The sequence below is a fragment of the Pygoscelis adeliae genome, unplaced genomic scaffold, assembly GCF_000699105.1.
Source record: "Pygoscelis adeliae isolate BGI_AS28 unplaced genomic scaffold, ASM69910v1 Scaffold41, whole genome shotgun sequence".
NCBI classification, from domain to species: domain Eukaryota; kingdom Metazoa; phylum Chordata; class Aves; order Sphenisciformes; family Spheniscidae; genus Pygoscelis; species Pygoscelis adeliae.
In genome coordinates, this window is record NW_008824373.1 from 3,291,040 (window position 1) to 3,307,886 (window position 16,847).

Consider the following 16,847-nt stretch of genomic DNA (forward strand, 5'->3'; position numbering starts at 1 on the left):
GGAATTGTCTCTACAGTAATTTCTATAGGAGCTGTTGTGTCCTGTGGATTAGAGGGGTGGTAATATATTGGCTGGACTTCCCTCATAAACACTTTAACCCTTGTTGTGAAAGTTTCCAAAGCCACTCAGAGGAGGTTTTTTCTAAATTCCATGTCAGTGTTTTCTCCTTGTTTACCATAAGCCACATCTGTTCTAATTATATATGCAAAAGGCCTTGAATTTCCCTAGCATCTAAGCACACCTGTTTATCATGGGGAAAGTATTGTTGTAACCTCAGGTATGTTCAGCCCCCAAAACACATTGGGATTGGAATTGCCACTGACTTGAAATGGCATGTTGTGGACATGGAGAAAGCTAGGTGGACAGGCCCAATGTCGTATGCCAGGCCCAAAATCAGTGTTTATATGTGCTTGTATTTTGTTTTTGCCTGCCTCACAATATTTTTACTCATATTTGCAGCATAACCATCTTCATGGGGGACTGAAGTATGCAGGGAGTATATGTATACAATGGTGATGTCAAGGACCCCCAGAGACTGATATTGAATGTTTACTGTAACTAAATACTTGAAAGTATTTGACTACCTAGAGACTATTGTGAGTCTTAACTTGCATGTGTATTATACACCACTTGTAAAAAGTCCTAATCAAGTTCTGGACTCATATAGCACCATTCAGCCCCGGACCAAAAGTTGAACAGATTAATGGGACTTCTTGAAAAGGAATAAAACAGGTAGCAAAAATGATTGGTAGTATGTGTGGTGAATATTTTGGGGTGGGGGAAAACAAACAACATTATATATATGTAATCTTTGATAAGCTGTTGTTAAGTGTTTTGCTTTTAGGTGTGGTTGAAATCTTTGAAATTTGGGTGTTTTAGCAGCACTTCTTATTAAAATTTGTGTTTGAAAAGGACTAATTTTTATAACATTGCATGGAATAGTCATTGACTAAAAACTTTTTCAGTAAGCTCAGGTTCATTTTTAAAAACAGTGTTTTAAATCTTGCTAGATTAGCTGCAGAAGTACATTCTTTCTGAAGTAACTGAGCTACGTCCCTCCTCTAAATGCCCTTCCAATTCTCTGTTAAAGGGTGTCCGGCTTCACTTAATTCTGATTGTGTTTAAAGGGGGATACAGAAGAGGGGCCTTTCATATACTTCAGGATTTTGAGATACTGGCAAGCATCTCAAAGTGTTCACAAGCAAGTTGTGAACACTTAGAAATTGGACCTACAATGATATATTCTGCTTTTAAAGGTAGTGTCTTCAAGGTGAAATCTTGAAGTCAGTGAGAATTCAATCATTTGGTTACTTGGCTTAAATATATGATGCATTGATTAAATATTCTTCTCTTTCTGTGGGGAAAAAAAGCCTTGGTGGTAAAGCATGGAATTCTGACTGTTAGCTGTTTCAGATTCAGGGTGGGGGGGAATTATTTTTAGTTCTTGGTAAGAACTGCTAGAAAGTAAATGAACAAAAGTCGGCATGATCTTTGAACGCTCATGCCTTCCTGATGCTTAGCACCTTTAGCAGTGTGAACATTCACATGTGTTAGTTTTGGGAGGACTTGTGACTTGTTCGGCACTACTGAAGGTCAGATGTAGGAAACGTCAAACTGGACATTGAGGTCCATTTTTTATATTTCGTCTTTGCCTTTTCTAGGTTTTCTGGGTTTGAGAGTCAGATTTATAATAATTTCTGACCAAGAGAGTGATAAGTGAATCCCTAGTCAATAATGCTTGAAATACAAGCAACTCCCCCTTGATCCTCACACATACTGAATTCTTTTTTTTTTAATTCAGTGGTGCTTCCAGAATCTTTTTCATTCTTTTACTTTTCTTCTCATATGTGGACTATTACTATCCCTTTTTATCCTGTCTACCTCCTGAAATCAGCTCTGATTATTATGTAGTAAACCTACTAATCAGCACAGCTCCTAGGCATGGGAAAGAGAGATGTTCTTTTCACTGCATAAATTTAGGGACAGAGTGCTGTAGAATGTTTTATTTTACTGAGACATAATGCTTATACAAAACATGTTACAGACATTTTGCTGATACCGAGGTGTATAAATAACTTTAAATTGTGTGACAGTTGGGGATGGGGTGGGGAAGAAAAGAATTATCTAACTATTAGAGCACTGGAGTGGGTTCCAGGCATTTGAGGTTCTGTTTTTTATATCTTCTGCATCATGGAAAAATCTTTTAAATTATTCTTCTGCTCCTCCTTTTTTTCTCTGTAAAATAGGAATTTGCTTTGGGTTTGTGCTGTGAGCAAAAAATTTCTTAGTGATTTTTTGAGCTGAGGTCAGATATTGCAGGAGCATAGAGATACCTGAACAAATAACAGTTTTCCAAATAAAATGGAAATGTTGCCTTTTTATCATTCACATACTTATAATCGGGTTCTTTTAACTGCTGAGTACCCTCATACCTTCCTGCAGCTGCAACAAGTCTCTTGCTCTTCGGAGGAATATACCATAATAAATAATATATAATTAATAAACTATATACCATCAGAGGTCAAATTGTGCAAATATTTCTTTCTTTACCTGTACAGACAATTGGCAAAAAACTTGTTTTATTGCAGTCATTTTTTTAATGCAGAGTTGCAAAATGTTCGTGATCACACGAAGGCAATGCAAACAGCCCTGTACTTCCTAGTCCAGTGGCCAGGGTAACTTTGATCCTACATTCATGAGCCAGAAACTATTTTCTGAAAATTTGGTCAGAACTTCTTTGCTTTCATATATTCTCTCCATTTTATAAATATCTTTGCTCAAGATCAAATCCTCCAGGAATCTTTCTTTAAAAAACTAAGTTGAGCACCTTAAATCTTGCAAGGTTGGTTTTCCAGCCGATGATATTTTTGTATCCTTAAAGTGTGGACTTCAGAACTGGGACCAGTATTTGAGCAGTAGCCTTAAAAATGCAATGGTGAAGCAGGAAGAGGGTTTGTTTCTTTTATTGGACAGTACTCGGTGTGCATTTGATGACATGAGCGCTTTTTTTTTTTTTTTTTTGCCACAGCACTGTTCTGAGAACTGATGTTGCTATTTATGACCACTTCTTAGTGCCTCCTGATGGCCTGTAAGTGTTGTTCCAAATAGAGCCTGGTGTATTTTCTGTATCGGCTATGTTACTGGTTCTCAGATATTTCTTTTTTAATGTGATCACTTTGCCAGGAAAGCCAGACGATACTAATATTTTGTCATTCTCATAATTTGTTACCCCACTGCTTTTGCAGAGTCTTCTGCAAACGCTGCGGGCAAAACTTGCCATTCTCTAGTTCAATTAAACTGTTAACAGTATTGGACCAAGAATCAATTCCTTGAAGACTTTGCTGGAAAAAGTTACACTGCTTTATAACTTACCATTAATAACTTCATTTTGAGATTGTCATTGAACAAATCTTTGATGCATCTAAGATGCATCCTACTAGAAGTATGTAATATATGAAATTTCTGAAATATTATAACACTCAACTTTCTCTAATACTCCTTGCGTTAAATTTGTCCCATTTTATTCTGCCAGTATTTCTTGCAAACTTGGGAAAATGAGCTCTTTTGAGATTTCCAAAAAATAAGTTCCCCTACTGATGCCTTGTTCCTTTCATACAAGTCAAATGTTAGTAGATAGCTGGGGTGATGTGGTTCTTACAATGCATTAGGAACTACTGATTTCAAATTGGTGACTGATTCTGCTTTGTCTATGAAAATTATACTCAGTATTGAGTTACTGCGCTGGATTCAGCCTTTCTGCAGATAGGCTATCACATACTGCCTTAAAATTCTGAGAAAGTTTTGTTGCTTTGGGTTGTTTAGCAAATATTTCTGAGGTCTGAATTTGTCTGTTAATTAACCCGTCATTCCACACATTTTAGACAGTTTGTTTCATTCTCTGGTGATATTAGATGTCCAGCTCACTACAGTTACCCTTTTCCAATTCTCCATTTTTAGATGTGTTTATTGGCTTTGTAATCCTTAAGCATCTGGTGACAGGCTATTGCCTGGGATTCTGAAGCAGAGACAGGTTTTTAAGAAAAGTGGTCCCTCGCTGGGTTTATTACAGAGCACACGTATACATCATTGACATGTTCCAGAAATAAAATGTCATAAAAAGATTCTGAAACAGAGTTGTTTGAATCATATTATATATTCTTTGCACATGAACACCTCCCCTGTTCTTATTTATATCTAGAGTGTTAACATTAGTATATTGATAATTTTGGAATATGCTCCCTGTTTGTTCTTTAGCGCAACATCATGAGTGTTGCCTTCCATTTTTCCTTAGTGACTACTATGCTATTATCCATCTTTATCCATCTTCATCATTAGTCATTTACATTTATGCAGAACAGTTGGAGGAACTATCACCCAGCCTCCTTGAGAAGCCACGTCTTCTCTGGATTGTGATTCTAACCTTCCTGTGAGATTCCAGCACTGTTTGCCCCTTGTTATCTCTGGGCTTCTTGTCTGGACCTGCTCTTCTGTTCTTTGGTCTGGGTTTTTTTCATGCTTCTGCATTTGAAAGCGACAGTGTCTTTCTCTGACCTGCCGGGGCTCCGGAGTGGATCCCGAGCAGCACAATAGAAACGGACTTTCAGCCTTCAGGTTTTGTCATTGTGATTTGGCCCACAGTGGGCAATGATGCAGACAGGATCTTGCTTAGCTGTGGAATAGATTATGGACAGTGCAGCTAGAATGGGATGAGATTTTAGCTGCAAAGTTCAAAGCGGTCATTACTGAGCATATCCAAACTATTTATTTTTCTAGAGGCTGTTGAGGGGGGTCAATGGAAGTTTTTCCCAGTGATGGTGACTCCTACGAGCTATTTCCATTCTGAATATTTTTAGTGTGGAAGAGCAATGGTCTTTTGCTGTCAGTCTCATTCTTCGTAATGTGTAATAAGTTTTTTGAGATGTTGTCAAGAGATTTTAAAGAGATTTATCTTGAGGCTGGAAAATGTCAGCCTTGAAGTATTAAATGTTGGCAAAATAGTAAGTTTTTGAAAAAAGGCATTGGAAGGGGGAACTGCCAGGTACCTTAATACCTCTACTAACAGATCTATCAGGAATGTTGATTTTTTTTTTTTTTTTAACACTCTCCCCTTCCCCTCCATGTTGGTAGTGGAGATCGGGATTAAGACTGAAAATCACACTTTAACATACTGTGTATTAGAAACATATTTTCTACTTGTATTTTCACTGTGTTTGAAAGTTTTCATACTTTATATTCATTTAAAACTTACTTTGTTTTTCAGAATATTAAGGGGATTTCCTTGCCTACTTTTGAAACAAATCTTAAGAAAATTATTGAAATAATTTTTCCTCCAATAAGTAACTGGTATGTACCAGGACAATTACAAGATCTGTTACTCAAATACAGAAAGAAATTAAATAAGCAATTGGAAAGCAATTTCTGAGCATCCTCAGTAGAATCTACTGCATCTCAGTGGATCATACTCAATTCCCATTTGTAACATCGTATTATTTCTGTCCTGCCTGGCAGACAGAGGGCTGTTACTGTGTCTCACTTGAGGACCAAGTTTACAGAGAATTTTTGTGTATTAAATCATAGGATGGCTTTGAGCTACTAATGTGATACCATCAAGAAAAAGACAGTTTGAGTCTAGGATATTTCATGCAAGGTAATTTTTAAAGCTAAGGAAATATTAATGCTGGTGTACAAGGTACTGCTGAAAAATCATGAGTACTGCGAAGAGTTTTCCCATGCAAAAGAATAAATGAAGTCAAACTGAGAGAGGTGTAGAAAAGGACAGCTGACATGATCAGGAAGGCCTGTTTTACGTGAGGAGATTAAAAGAGCTTGGCTTGTTTAGTCTAGCAAAATGAGGGCTGAAGAAGAATATGATTGCTTTCAGTAAATATATCAAGGGAATAAATACTGGGGGAGGGGGGAGCAGGGAGAGAGTCAGAGTGCTGTTAAAACTGAAGGATAATGTTGGCACAGGAACAAATGCATATAAACTGTCTGAGTAAATTAAGCTGGAAATTAGGAGACGGAGTCTCAAAATCAGCTGAGCCTTCTCATAATAGGAGTTGGGAGCAAGAACAGAGCGAGTTTTAAAATGGATCTTAATTTATGACGAAGATGATTTGATGAGCTTGTCCAGTGTAGTAGGGGAATAGGCTTCCACTCCTGTGTTCTCATGGCCTTAAACTGTTATTAGTCTGCAAAAGAATTGGAAGCAATAGTACCACACAGTCCTATTTTTCTTTATTCTTCTTGTTGATGGTAATTATTTTTTTAACTGCTACTCCCGTGAACTTTGGGTTTTTGAAGGACAAAACTTGCTTTTTCTGGATTTGACAATATTAGCAACAAAAAAAAGAAGTGAACATTTACCATAAAAGATTGCTGGTGGTTGATGGATTAGCCAAGTAGTTTTCAGCTTTCCTCAAGCACTGTAGTAATTCTGAAGAGTTAGCAAAAATATAAAGTAATGGAATGTGTAAAGACTATGTACCAATATTCTGTGATTTCTGCTGGAGTAAAGAATGCAGGATTATGTCATTCCTCATAACATATTTGAAGAAAAGACAGGCTCCCATAATTGGCAAAAACTGCAAACATTGATAATTCTGATGAAATCCTCCCTTTGGGTTTCTACTGTCTGAAATGGTACAAAAAGGGCCAGGTGAAGGGTTAGATGATCTCCATGTTCTGTTTCATCCCTGTATTTTTATTTGTTAAATAATACTGATTGCTACAGTTATCTTGCCAAGAGTACCTGGCAAGATGTAAAGCCAGGTGAGATGTGAAGCTTTTCATTTGGGGAGTTTCTGTGCCAGATGCAGTTTAAAAAAAAAAAAAAAAAGAATTCCCACAGCAGCATCTGTTTAGCAAGGGAAAGCAGCTGTTGGAAACTCTGCAGAACCTTACCTGTGGGGTTGTTCCAATGTTACCATGAAACTTTAACTGTGTAGTCTTAATGATTCTTTATTAAATTTCTTTCCATGATACACATAATCATGTATGCAATATATAAAAGGTACGTATAATCAGGGTCACTTAAAAGATTTAATTGGATTGCCATTTGAAAATATTTGTACTATTTAATAATGTAAATTAATCTATCTGAGATTCTAGAAAATGTTTACTTTTTTGGTTTTACTTTTGAGTATCTGCATATGGCATGTTTTGCTTTTTTTTTTCCCCAAAGACCAGACATATGTCTCATCACGTGAGCAATCTGAGAATGTCATGTCTTTCCACTGTGCTTGTGAAGGTCACAGGCCTCCTCCGTGCCTTCGAAGAGGGTGCTCACTAGCACTAGCCAGCAGGATTGAACCTTGAAACTAAGCAGATACAGGGAAACACTAAGTGAGAAGGGAAATGAATTCTCATAGGGAAGAGGGAAAATAGTAGGGCTGAAATGTTTTGATATTGTTGCTTTTGTACTTAGCTCCAGACCTACTTTGAAATAACAGCAAGGATGTGAAATAACTTTTCATGCTTAAAAGAGAAAACAAAAGCAAGACTTACAGAAAGCGTTGAGAAAGCAGTGATCTGCTAGAAAAATCAATTTTATAAAATGAGTCATTTAAAAAGTCACCCTTTACTGTGCCTGTAAATACATCTACAGTCTGCACTGATCTTGTAATAAATGTAAACACAGTTTTATACATCGCAAAATTCTGACCCAGCTGTTCCACTGTGACCAGGCTTCAGCAAAATGTCTTTCATGGTTCAACTGGATGGCTTTGGTGTTTAGTGGAGAAAAAATTTCAAATAAGACCTAAAATACAGTTTTTGAAGAATTTCTGCTTAGTATGAAATGGGTATGTGCTGTTGAGTATGTGCCTGATCTGTTAGTTCTTAGGTAAATGTGTGAGGTTTTGCAGAACTAGAACCTTTTGATACAGAAAGGAAGAAGAGCTAGAACCAACAGAACCAGATTCCCTTTCTCTTAAAATTGTGTTGATCCCGTTTGTGTCAGATAAGTATATTTTTGTCACTACAATTTTTCATTTTGTTACTATCCCTTATCTATTTAGAGTCTGTCTTTGCTGTGGTTTATGTCAAAGTTCTCTTCTGAATGGTGCATAGTATTTAACATAGCAGAGAACCTGGAGGACTTTGGGTCAAGACCCTGTTGTGCTAGGTGCTGCTTAAGGATTTTGAATAAACACGTCCCTGTCCCAAAGACCTCACACTTCCTTTTTTGCTTTAAAGAGGCTGAACCCCTTTTAGGGAAAGGGGAAATAGTGTCACTGTGCAGCTCTTCTCTGTTAGAGCAGCAGGGCTAGTCATTTAATACCTTGATTTACAACAGTGTTGTAATCTAAATAGGAAGCAGGTGGAGTTACAACTGGGTACGATACTTTGGATATTAATGGCTTGGCTTGGCAGTGGAATTCTAAAGCTGTATATACTTTTTCTGTCTTAATTATGCATTCATTAAAAGCTTTTATACCCAACAGAATAAAGTAAATATTGTTTGATCTCTGTAGTGTGCTCCCAGACTGTAGATTTGCACAGCAGGGTCTTGATAATCTGAATAAATTGTATTTCCCCAAGGAGTTTATCTTTCAAATAAGGTCATAAAGAAATGCATTCTTTCCCCTTAGTTCTCCTTGTGCTTTTTCTGCTATTTATAACGTGGAGCAGAGGAACAGAAGTATATTGTAGTCTGCTGTGTACTTGGTTATGATTAACTCTAATTTATCAATCTGTTATTTACATCCTTTTCTGTGGCTTGTGCAAGGCAATTATTCTTTAAAGTACAAACGAATAAAGATGGATTTGGAAGTAATTTAAATACAATGTTTATATCTATTATTGCTGTTTGACAATTTATCATATCTCTATATTAAAATACACCTCCATATTAAAACACGGACAGTGTCACATCATTTATTTTGAATATTTAATATTGTCGACTTTCAGATTATGTTTGTTTGGAGAACTGATTTTCTTTTACGAGGGTTTTAAATGTCAACTCGTTGTTAAATTGGTTTGACATCTAAAGGTTGATACTACTAAATCAAAAGACCAGTAGTGTAGAACAATGGATTCTCTTAGTTGGGAGAGCGGGGAAGCGGGGGGATGTATAGTAAGTAGCATGCATAGGATCAAAGATAGTTTCTCATTTTAGAAGTAGACACTGACAAACAATTGGCCAATTTATTAAATTGGTTTGAATTTACTGTGAGACTTTACAACTATTTCAACTGTTGGTTGTAAGATCTGTATATATAATCTTATACATATTTTCTTAGTCAGAATGTGTTTTGGCAGTGTAACATACATCATATTAGAAGAGATAGGATCACTACCTTTCCCTAATTCTCTTCAGCTCTTAGTGACAGTTCTGCTTGTGTTCATATTTCATCCTTCAGTTCAAAAAAGATAAGAGGCATATATTTAAAAGTTTATAAAAACAAGATTAAAAGTTTCAGTAATTTACGTAAGCCTGTTTTGTATTGTATGTTTTTAAAGAACGTATACTGCGATACAGTACCGGAAGAAAGTATATTTGGTCTCTTTGACTGTATGACAGCTTTCATAAAAAAACTTCAATTGGAGTTGATTTGGAGGGGATAGGGGAGTTTGGGGGATCATCAAAAATACCCAAACCAAAATTGAAGGCTTACCAGTGCCTTTCAGACTTCACTGAAAATGTGAAGATTTTTCAGGGGAAAACTGCATTTGTGTGTCATATTACTGTTTCTCTCTAACGAGGAAAGATTTTGTTATGGTATCTCCAGTATCGTCCACTTCAGAAGAATGTCCACCAAAAGCCATCTGTCCTTCTCCATTGACGCTTAGTGGGGTTTGATCAGGCCTGTATTTTAGTTGGGCTGTTGATCCTCAGATCACAATGCTTGATTGTTTATTTGTTTATTTTAATCCTCCCCAGATATAGCTGTTGACTACAAAAGAGTTCAATAAAAATACACTGAGCTCTTCTAAATTTCTTTCCGGATGTTTGACATTCATTCAGTTAGGGAGTTCTTTGAAAAGATAGTCTTCCAAACCAGGGACAATAAACCACAGCATTTGACAAGCAACAACCATGATGCGTAGTTGGATTATACTCCTATGCGTTGTTGCCACCGCTGCATGGCCATCACAGAAATGGTGGTGTGAGGTACCATCTGTGATCTGCAGATATGAAATCACCGAGCAAGCACACAGACCAGATACTTCTCATGTAAAATTCATTCCTTTCTCTTTCTTTCTGCAATTGGGGAGGATTTATCCTTACCTCCTCTATGTTAGCGTGAAGAGGAACTGACGCTAGCGTATCTGCGGCTTTTGGGATGATGGCTGTTGGTGCTCGTTCTGGCAACGTAAAGAACGTTTCTTTGTTCTTCCAAGAAAAGAACGTGAAACTCCTATGCAGCGGTTTAAGCAGATAATGAATAGGATTTATCTGTAACGTACAAGCCTGCCAGGGAAGGTGCGCTGCTCAGACTGGGAGATTATGTAACAAGCAGGAGCCTCCACAGGAATTTGATTCCGTTTCCTCCAGTACTGACTCCTCTAAGCAGGTGAAAAAAATTCTTTCTCCACTCTCCATTGCATATGCATAAACAGCTCCACAGTCATTGGGACAGCCACCCAATTCACACGTTCAAGATGTAGTCCATAAAACATTCCAAAAAAACCCCTCTTCGCACTTTCCCATCTTCCCTGTTGCTCTGCTCTATCTGCCAGCCGTGCAGCTCATTTGACATTTACAAGATTTCTTGTCAGTTTCATTTGGTGCTGCCATTCCATCCAGCAGAGCAGTGAAAGTGAAATTGACTTAATTTAGTCTGTTTCTCTTTCCTGCTCTAGTCCCTGCGTTAACTAACCAGCAAAGTGAAACTGACAAGACTTCTTGTCATTTTCACACGTGGAGCTGGTCAAGGAGAAGGCGGCCGATGGGGAGCAATGCGGTAAATTGGAAGATGAAAACCAGGATTGCGGAGGGGAGAGGAAGAGAAGTGTGAGCATGCAGCAAGAACAGAGAAAACGGGTAAACGTGCTTAATTCCCAGACGTCCTGGGCGCTTTTCTCTAATACGGATGAATTCTTGGCCTCACCCCTGAAGAGAGCGTATGGTCTAGAATAGCAGCAGTTAGCTGTCCAGACACGAATTTGCAAGGGATGCCAAGTTGAAAACATTAGCCTGTAAATATAGGTTATCTGTTACCAGGATGGAAAAACCTTCCTGCACTGAGTTACTGTAGCTTTTGTCTCCGCAGATTTTCTGCTGCTAGAAGGAGGGGGAGAAAGAATACGAGGCCAACATCCACTATAGGTTGATGTCAGTGATTGGAAAAAAAGGGCCTATTTGTTCATTGAAGATAAATTTATATGTAATAAAATGTAGCTCAGCATCTCGTATTTTGTGAGGTTTCATGGAACTAAAAGTCGTTCTGCACAGGTGCTCTAGCTCGATCAAAACAATAAATAATGAACAAACAATTGCTTTGTAACAAACCGTTGTAGTTAACAAATACATTTTTTAATCCACTTGTTAACTCCTGCGAGCTCTTGTCATACGGTGTAGATCATACTGTTTTATTATTTTATGTACTAATCTGTATTTCTTACAGATGCTGTATGCATATATAACCTTAGCAGTTGTAATATAAATTAGTACCATCATATATATTTGCATATGCACAGGTAACATTTACACATACATTTTGAATGAGGCTGTGTTAATTAATTTCAAGTTATATTACCTTCCTTCTCCACAGCTCCAAATGAACAACCTTTTTTCATTATCTGAGACCTGTGCGGTTTTTTGTTCTCTGTTTTATGGTTGGTTTGTGTTTTTTTTTCTGAGACGTATTTTGTTTGCTTCACCCATTTAGGAATTAAATAGTTTCAATTACTTGGACCTGTATAAACTTGCGGACCTCTTCAACCTCACTTTGTTGGAGAATGCAGTGGTTGACTTCTTAGTAAAACATCTCTCTGAGCTATTGAAGAGTCATCCTGAAGAAGTTCTGGCACTCCCATACTGTCTCCTTCGAGAGGTTTTTAAAAGCGATAGACTCACTTCACTCAGTGAAGAACAAATCTGGCAGGTAAGGAGATTGGTGAACAAGCAGAATGTGTGATACTCTATAAACCACAGCAGTAATCTGTTGTTTTGAAACCCTGGAGCAATCTCGAGGGAGAATAAGCGCTTGAGCAAAAACTGTGAATAACAACTGAGGGAAATTTTTAAATGAAATTCAAAAAATGTTGTGTTGTGTTAATGCAATTAGTTTGTTTGAAAGAGAAATTTGTCTTACTGCTTAACTTGTGTTACTCAGACGTGGCCAGAGATTTTCTTCCAGATCCAACTTTGTTGGTGGGAAGAGATGTCCAATACATGCAACTCAGTTATCATTGCCTCTGGTGAGGCTAGTGCCACAAGTCTGGCAGCAAACCTGCTTCTGCAGTCTCTCCCATTCACTTCAGGCAAACTTAGCTGTGTAACTTCAGTAGTCATTTAAATTGTCTAGGCCACCACAGCTGACTTTGCCTGAAGCAAATTAGCGAATCGTCACACATGCTGCTCTGCTCAGAGATGAGTGGAGGCATCGGTGGAAGGTTTGTGGCAAGAAGCTGGAGGTGGTGATCATTTCTTTTAAAAGAGCTGGCTTTAGAAAAGGACCAGGTTGCTAGCCATAGAATATTAACAAGATAAAAGCATTATGTTGTGAACTTTAGTGGGGGTGGGAAACCTAATATGAAAAAAAACACATAGCCTGTAAAGAGAAACACAAAAACTAAACCAAAATCTGTCCTTGGAAACATTCCCATCATATGTCTGTAAAAATCGCAGTTCACGATATAGTAGAAGGAAATATCTGTAACACTGGTTACCCAAACACTTCTTTCTGTTTCCTTTTTGCTGTCATGTTTTATAGAAGGAAAGTATTTCAGCATATTTCAAGGTAGAATGTAACTTCCTAAAAAGAAAGCACAGGTTTCCTTCAAGCAAGTGGGTTATCTTGGTCCAACAGAGAAGACTGAGAGTCAGAAGATTGATTCATATTTCAGTCCCTGTTATTTATCTACTTATCTTTTGGATTATTCTAAGCAAATCATTTCATCTATATGCCATCGTTTTCTCAAAGTGTAAAATGTGTGTTTGTCTGTGGGGCACTTCATGTTCTGTAGATGAATAACATCATGCCGGAACGAAATATTTATTCTTAAAAAATAAGAATGTCTAGTTAAGCTCTTCAAACCACAGAGACAGTATGCAGGTGTAACTTAACCCTTCACTCTGATAACTGGCATATTTGTTCCGAAACTTTGAGGCTTTAGATTATGGAGTATTTTACAAAGATGATATTTTCTGCAAATATTAATATAAGGTGAGACTCTTGCCTGTCCTAGTCTCTGGAGGATGTCTGTACTACAACAGAACCTGCAGCACACTACCCATGATGGTGGGTTTGGTTTGGGTTTTTTTAGGCATGATACTCTGGAGTCCCAGCCCACATTCCCTTTATCAGAAAAGGTTTTAATGTACGAGTTCATATATGGGGCATGGCTGATTGCCCAATTGGGTTTTATCATAATTTCTCTGCAGGGTTAGTGAAATCTCCTAGCTACATGCTTGGGTATACTTTTGCTAGAAAAGTTGCTACAGAAAGCCACAGAAGTATTATTTAATGCCAGCTCAGTAATGAACAAGCATATACAGAGTAATACGCCCTATGCAACCTGCTGAAACAAAGTTTGGGAAGTGGGAGTTCTTAAATCTTGTGTCATTGTCCTGTCCTGCAGGAAGAACTCAGATATCATTTTCTTACTTGTGTGCACTCCGGTCAATGAACACTTCATGAGGCAAATATGACAAAGGTTCTGTTTCTGTTGCAGGGTCACACTGAGGAGAGATACTTATAGGTAATATGCTGCTTTTTGAGTGACAACAAACTCCACACTGTCCATTTAAGTGTTATCATAATTGCCTCTCTAAAGGTTACTAATGCCGTTCGGAAGAATTTTTTTAAACTAGTTTTCTGCTGCAGGCAAAATGTGCACGTGTCTTTTTAATTCAGTCTGTACAACCAGGAATAAATATATATTTATAAATATTCTGGGTCCCCAGAATGAATTAAAAGACACACATAAATATTTACCGATTTAGGTATTCAGAAGGCAATAAGAAACTGGTTTTTTGCTTTATCTTAGTAAATAAGTAATTCCCTCATAGTCAACCCAATAGAAGAAAATCAAATCAGACCAGCTATATTGCCTCAAGTGTAGTTAAGTTCATCATTTTTGCTAAGGTTATAGTGGTAATGCAATATACCATGGAAGAATCTAATATTCAGCCCAGGGTGAAGATTGGGTATGCCAGAGGATTAGTGTCAGGGTGCTTTATAGAAGTGAAACTTGATGGACAGGCTGGAGACAGATCTACAGAATCTCATTAAATTGCTGAATTGTTCATTACTGAGCACTCTCACTGTAATAAAGTGCTCATTGACTTTGACAAATCCCCATCCCATGTCTTAAGGAAGAACAGCAAAGCAAGAGGTGTTGGGGAAGCTGGAGGAAATTGGCACAAAGTGGGGCAGATAATAGAAAAGCTGGTGGGGGATGCTACCGTTTGATTTGTCTGTCTTACCTGTGACTAGTGTGGCCTCCTGCGCACACACATGCATGCGTGTTATGGCAATACAAATTCAGCATGTCCCCAAGGCACCTTTACTTGTAGGGCTCCCATAAAGCCCTAAGCACAAATTAAAGCTTCCCTCAGAGAACCTCTGGAAAGTGTGCCACTGTCTGCAGAGCACAGTTATTTTCACTAGTTTAAATTCCCAGTGTCCATTGGACGATTCAATCCTCATGCACATAAAGATCAAGGCAGTTATTTTAATGTGTCAAAATGTGTACGCAGACTGATGCTTGAATGTGGTTTAAACTGACGTGACTGCAGCTCATATCTGGCACATTTTGGATTTTTGTTAGACTACCAGTTCACAGTTGCCCAATTTTAGTGAACATGGTGAAATATAACCTTGAACAAACCCAAGTTTGAGAAACTTAAACAGTAATATTAATGTCAGTGTACTAGGATGTGGATTAATGTAAAGTACTACAGTAATTCCTGTTGATTCTTTCAGAAAGAAAAATGTGACTTCCAAACCAGGGTGAAGTGGACAAACTAAGTCGTTCATTCCTCTTTCTACCTCCTAAAATCTTAGGAAACTCTTTGGCCTAATGTAGGTGTCTTATTTTTAGTGGAGACAATAGACAAGGAATATAATGATGTATTTCTTAAAACAAATAAACAACAAAAAGAAAGCCCACCAGAAAACCTCTGTAGGCTGTGCAATTGAAGCAATTTACTAGCCTCCATCATTAGGGGTTTTTTTTGGCTAGGCTAAGCCAGTAACAATGATTATTAGGTGACATAGGATTTGTTTTCATACTGATTTTTTACATTTTGCTAGCATGTGAGATTATGAAATATTATTTTGTATATACGAAATTTATGATTTGTCAGCTGCATTAAAATGTGAGTAAACTTAAAGCAGTGACATGGAAGAAAGGGTTAAATAAAAAATGAAGAAAACCAGGGAAGAATCCTGAAGAAGCTGGAGGAGAAAAAGCAAATTCTTTGGTATTTTTCCTCTTCATCATGAGCTGTGCAGCACGCTTTTTTTCACAGGAAACGGTCATGATGAGGACATAAATGTCTAGTTTATCATGAAGTGAAAAGTGAATCTTTTTGTAATTGGCCATTATTAGAAAGGCTCATTGGCTCTACTTTAAGGAAGCAGATGAATTCTTTCCCTTGATAATTGAAAAGGTAACCAACCCTATATGACAGAACGTGTTCTCAGAGAAATCTAGCAGTAGAGGGCTTCTTGTTGGAACCATAGCAAGTAGAAAGCAAGCCAAAGATTAAAGTAATAAACTGATGTTAGCCTTAGTTGTAGTATAGTTATGCCTTATCATATTCATTATTAAAAACTTCAGTGTTATGAGGCTTAAATGTTCATATTTCAAGGATCATACTAATAGTTACAGATAGAAATATCTACTGGGTCATTCTGTCTCCCAGCAATACATTGGTCAAATGATACTGTATTAAATACTGCACCTGATCCAAGGTGAACTCTGGAATCAGCTTTGGCAAAAAAATCTTAACATGAGATCAGTATAGATTAGTTTCTTCCTTCTTTCCTACTGGTTAAGTAGGTTGTTAAAGGATATATATTTTTTAAACAGCTAACATTAAAAATAGATCAATTTTAGTATTTGCCAATATTTCTTTTGAAGTTAAGGTTAGGAGTTTTTTCTTGTTTTTTTTTCCTTTGCCATGCAACTCATTTTCTTGGTAATCAACGGATAAGCAAGCAATCTAGGAAAAATTGGCAGAGTACTACTCTACCTGCATGAGTACTGCATGAGTAGTTTATTCAGCTAGAAAGCATGCAACTATGTTGTGTCTTTTCCAGGGCTAGGCTCCCAAGACATTCCAGCCCTGTTAACTTCCTTGTGTGCAACTTGTGAACTTGTGTTCATAAAGCAGATGTTCCACGTATGAAAGTCTAGCACAAGTTATTCCTTTTGTTACTGTGGATGTGATGTGCAAAATCGGTCTTTGGTCTCTGTATTAGAGACGTGTCTTTGTGTGAATAAATAGAAGAACAGAAGACAGGAAGACTACAATGTTACAGGTCAATATGAGTTGTTAAGCATCTGTTTTATAAAAATAATACATGTATAAATCCAATTTTCTTAATTACAGTCCTGTTTATCCTTTTCTAAGGGAGAGTAAAGTGGTCTATTTTCAACTGTCTTTTCTTACACTTGAGCTCTGTTTTGAATCTCCTGGTGGCATTTGTGGAGGGCCAAAAGTATTCTCC

At 37.4% G+C, this 16,847-nt stretch overlaps 1 protein-coding gene across 5 annotated transcripts in view; it reads left to right on the forward strand.

Moving 5' to 3' along the window:
• The window catches only part of KLHL32 (kelch-like family member 32), a 92,983-nt gene that overhangs the window by 42,782 nt on the left and 33,354 nt on the right, over positions 1-16,847 (forward strand). For 4 of the 5 annotated variants that reach the window (XM_009320138.1, XM_009320139.1, XM_009320140.1 and 1 more), the window contains one exon: positions 11,835-12,050. The exons of the other annotated variant lie outside the window; for it this stretch is intronic. In XM_009320138.1, the coding sequence (XP_009318413.1) occupies positions 11,835-12,050 (216 nt within the window). The remainder of the gene's footprint in view (positions 1-11,834; positions 12,051-16,847) is intronic. 5 annotated transcript variants of the gene reach the window in all.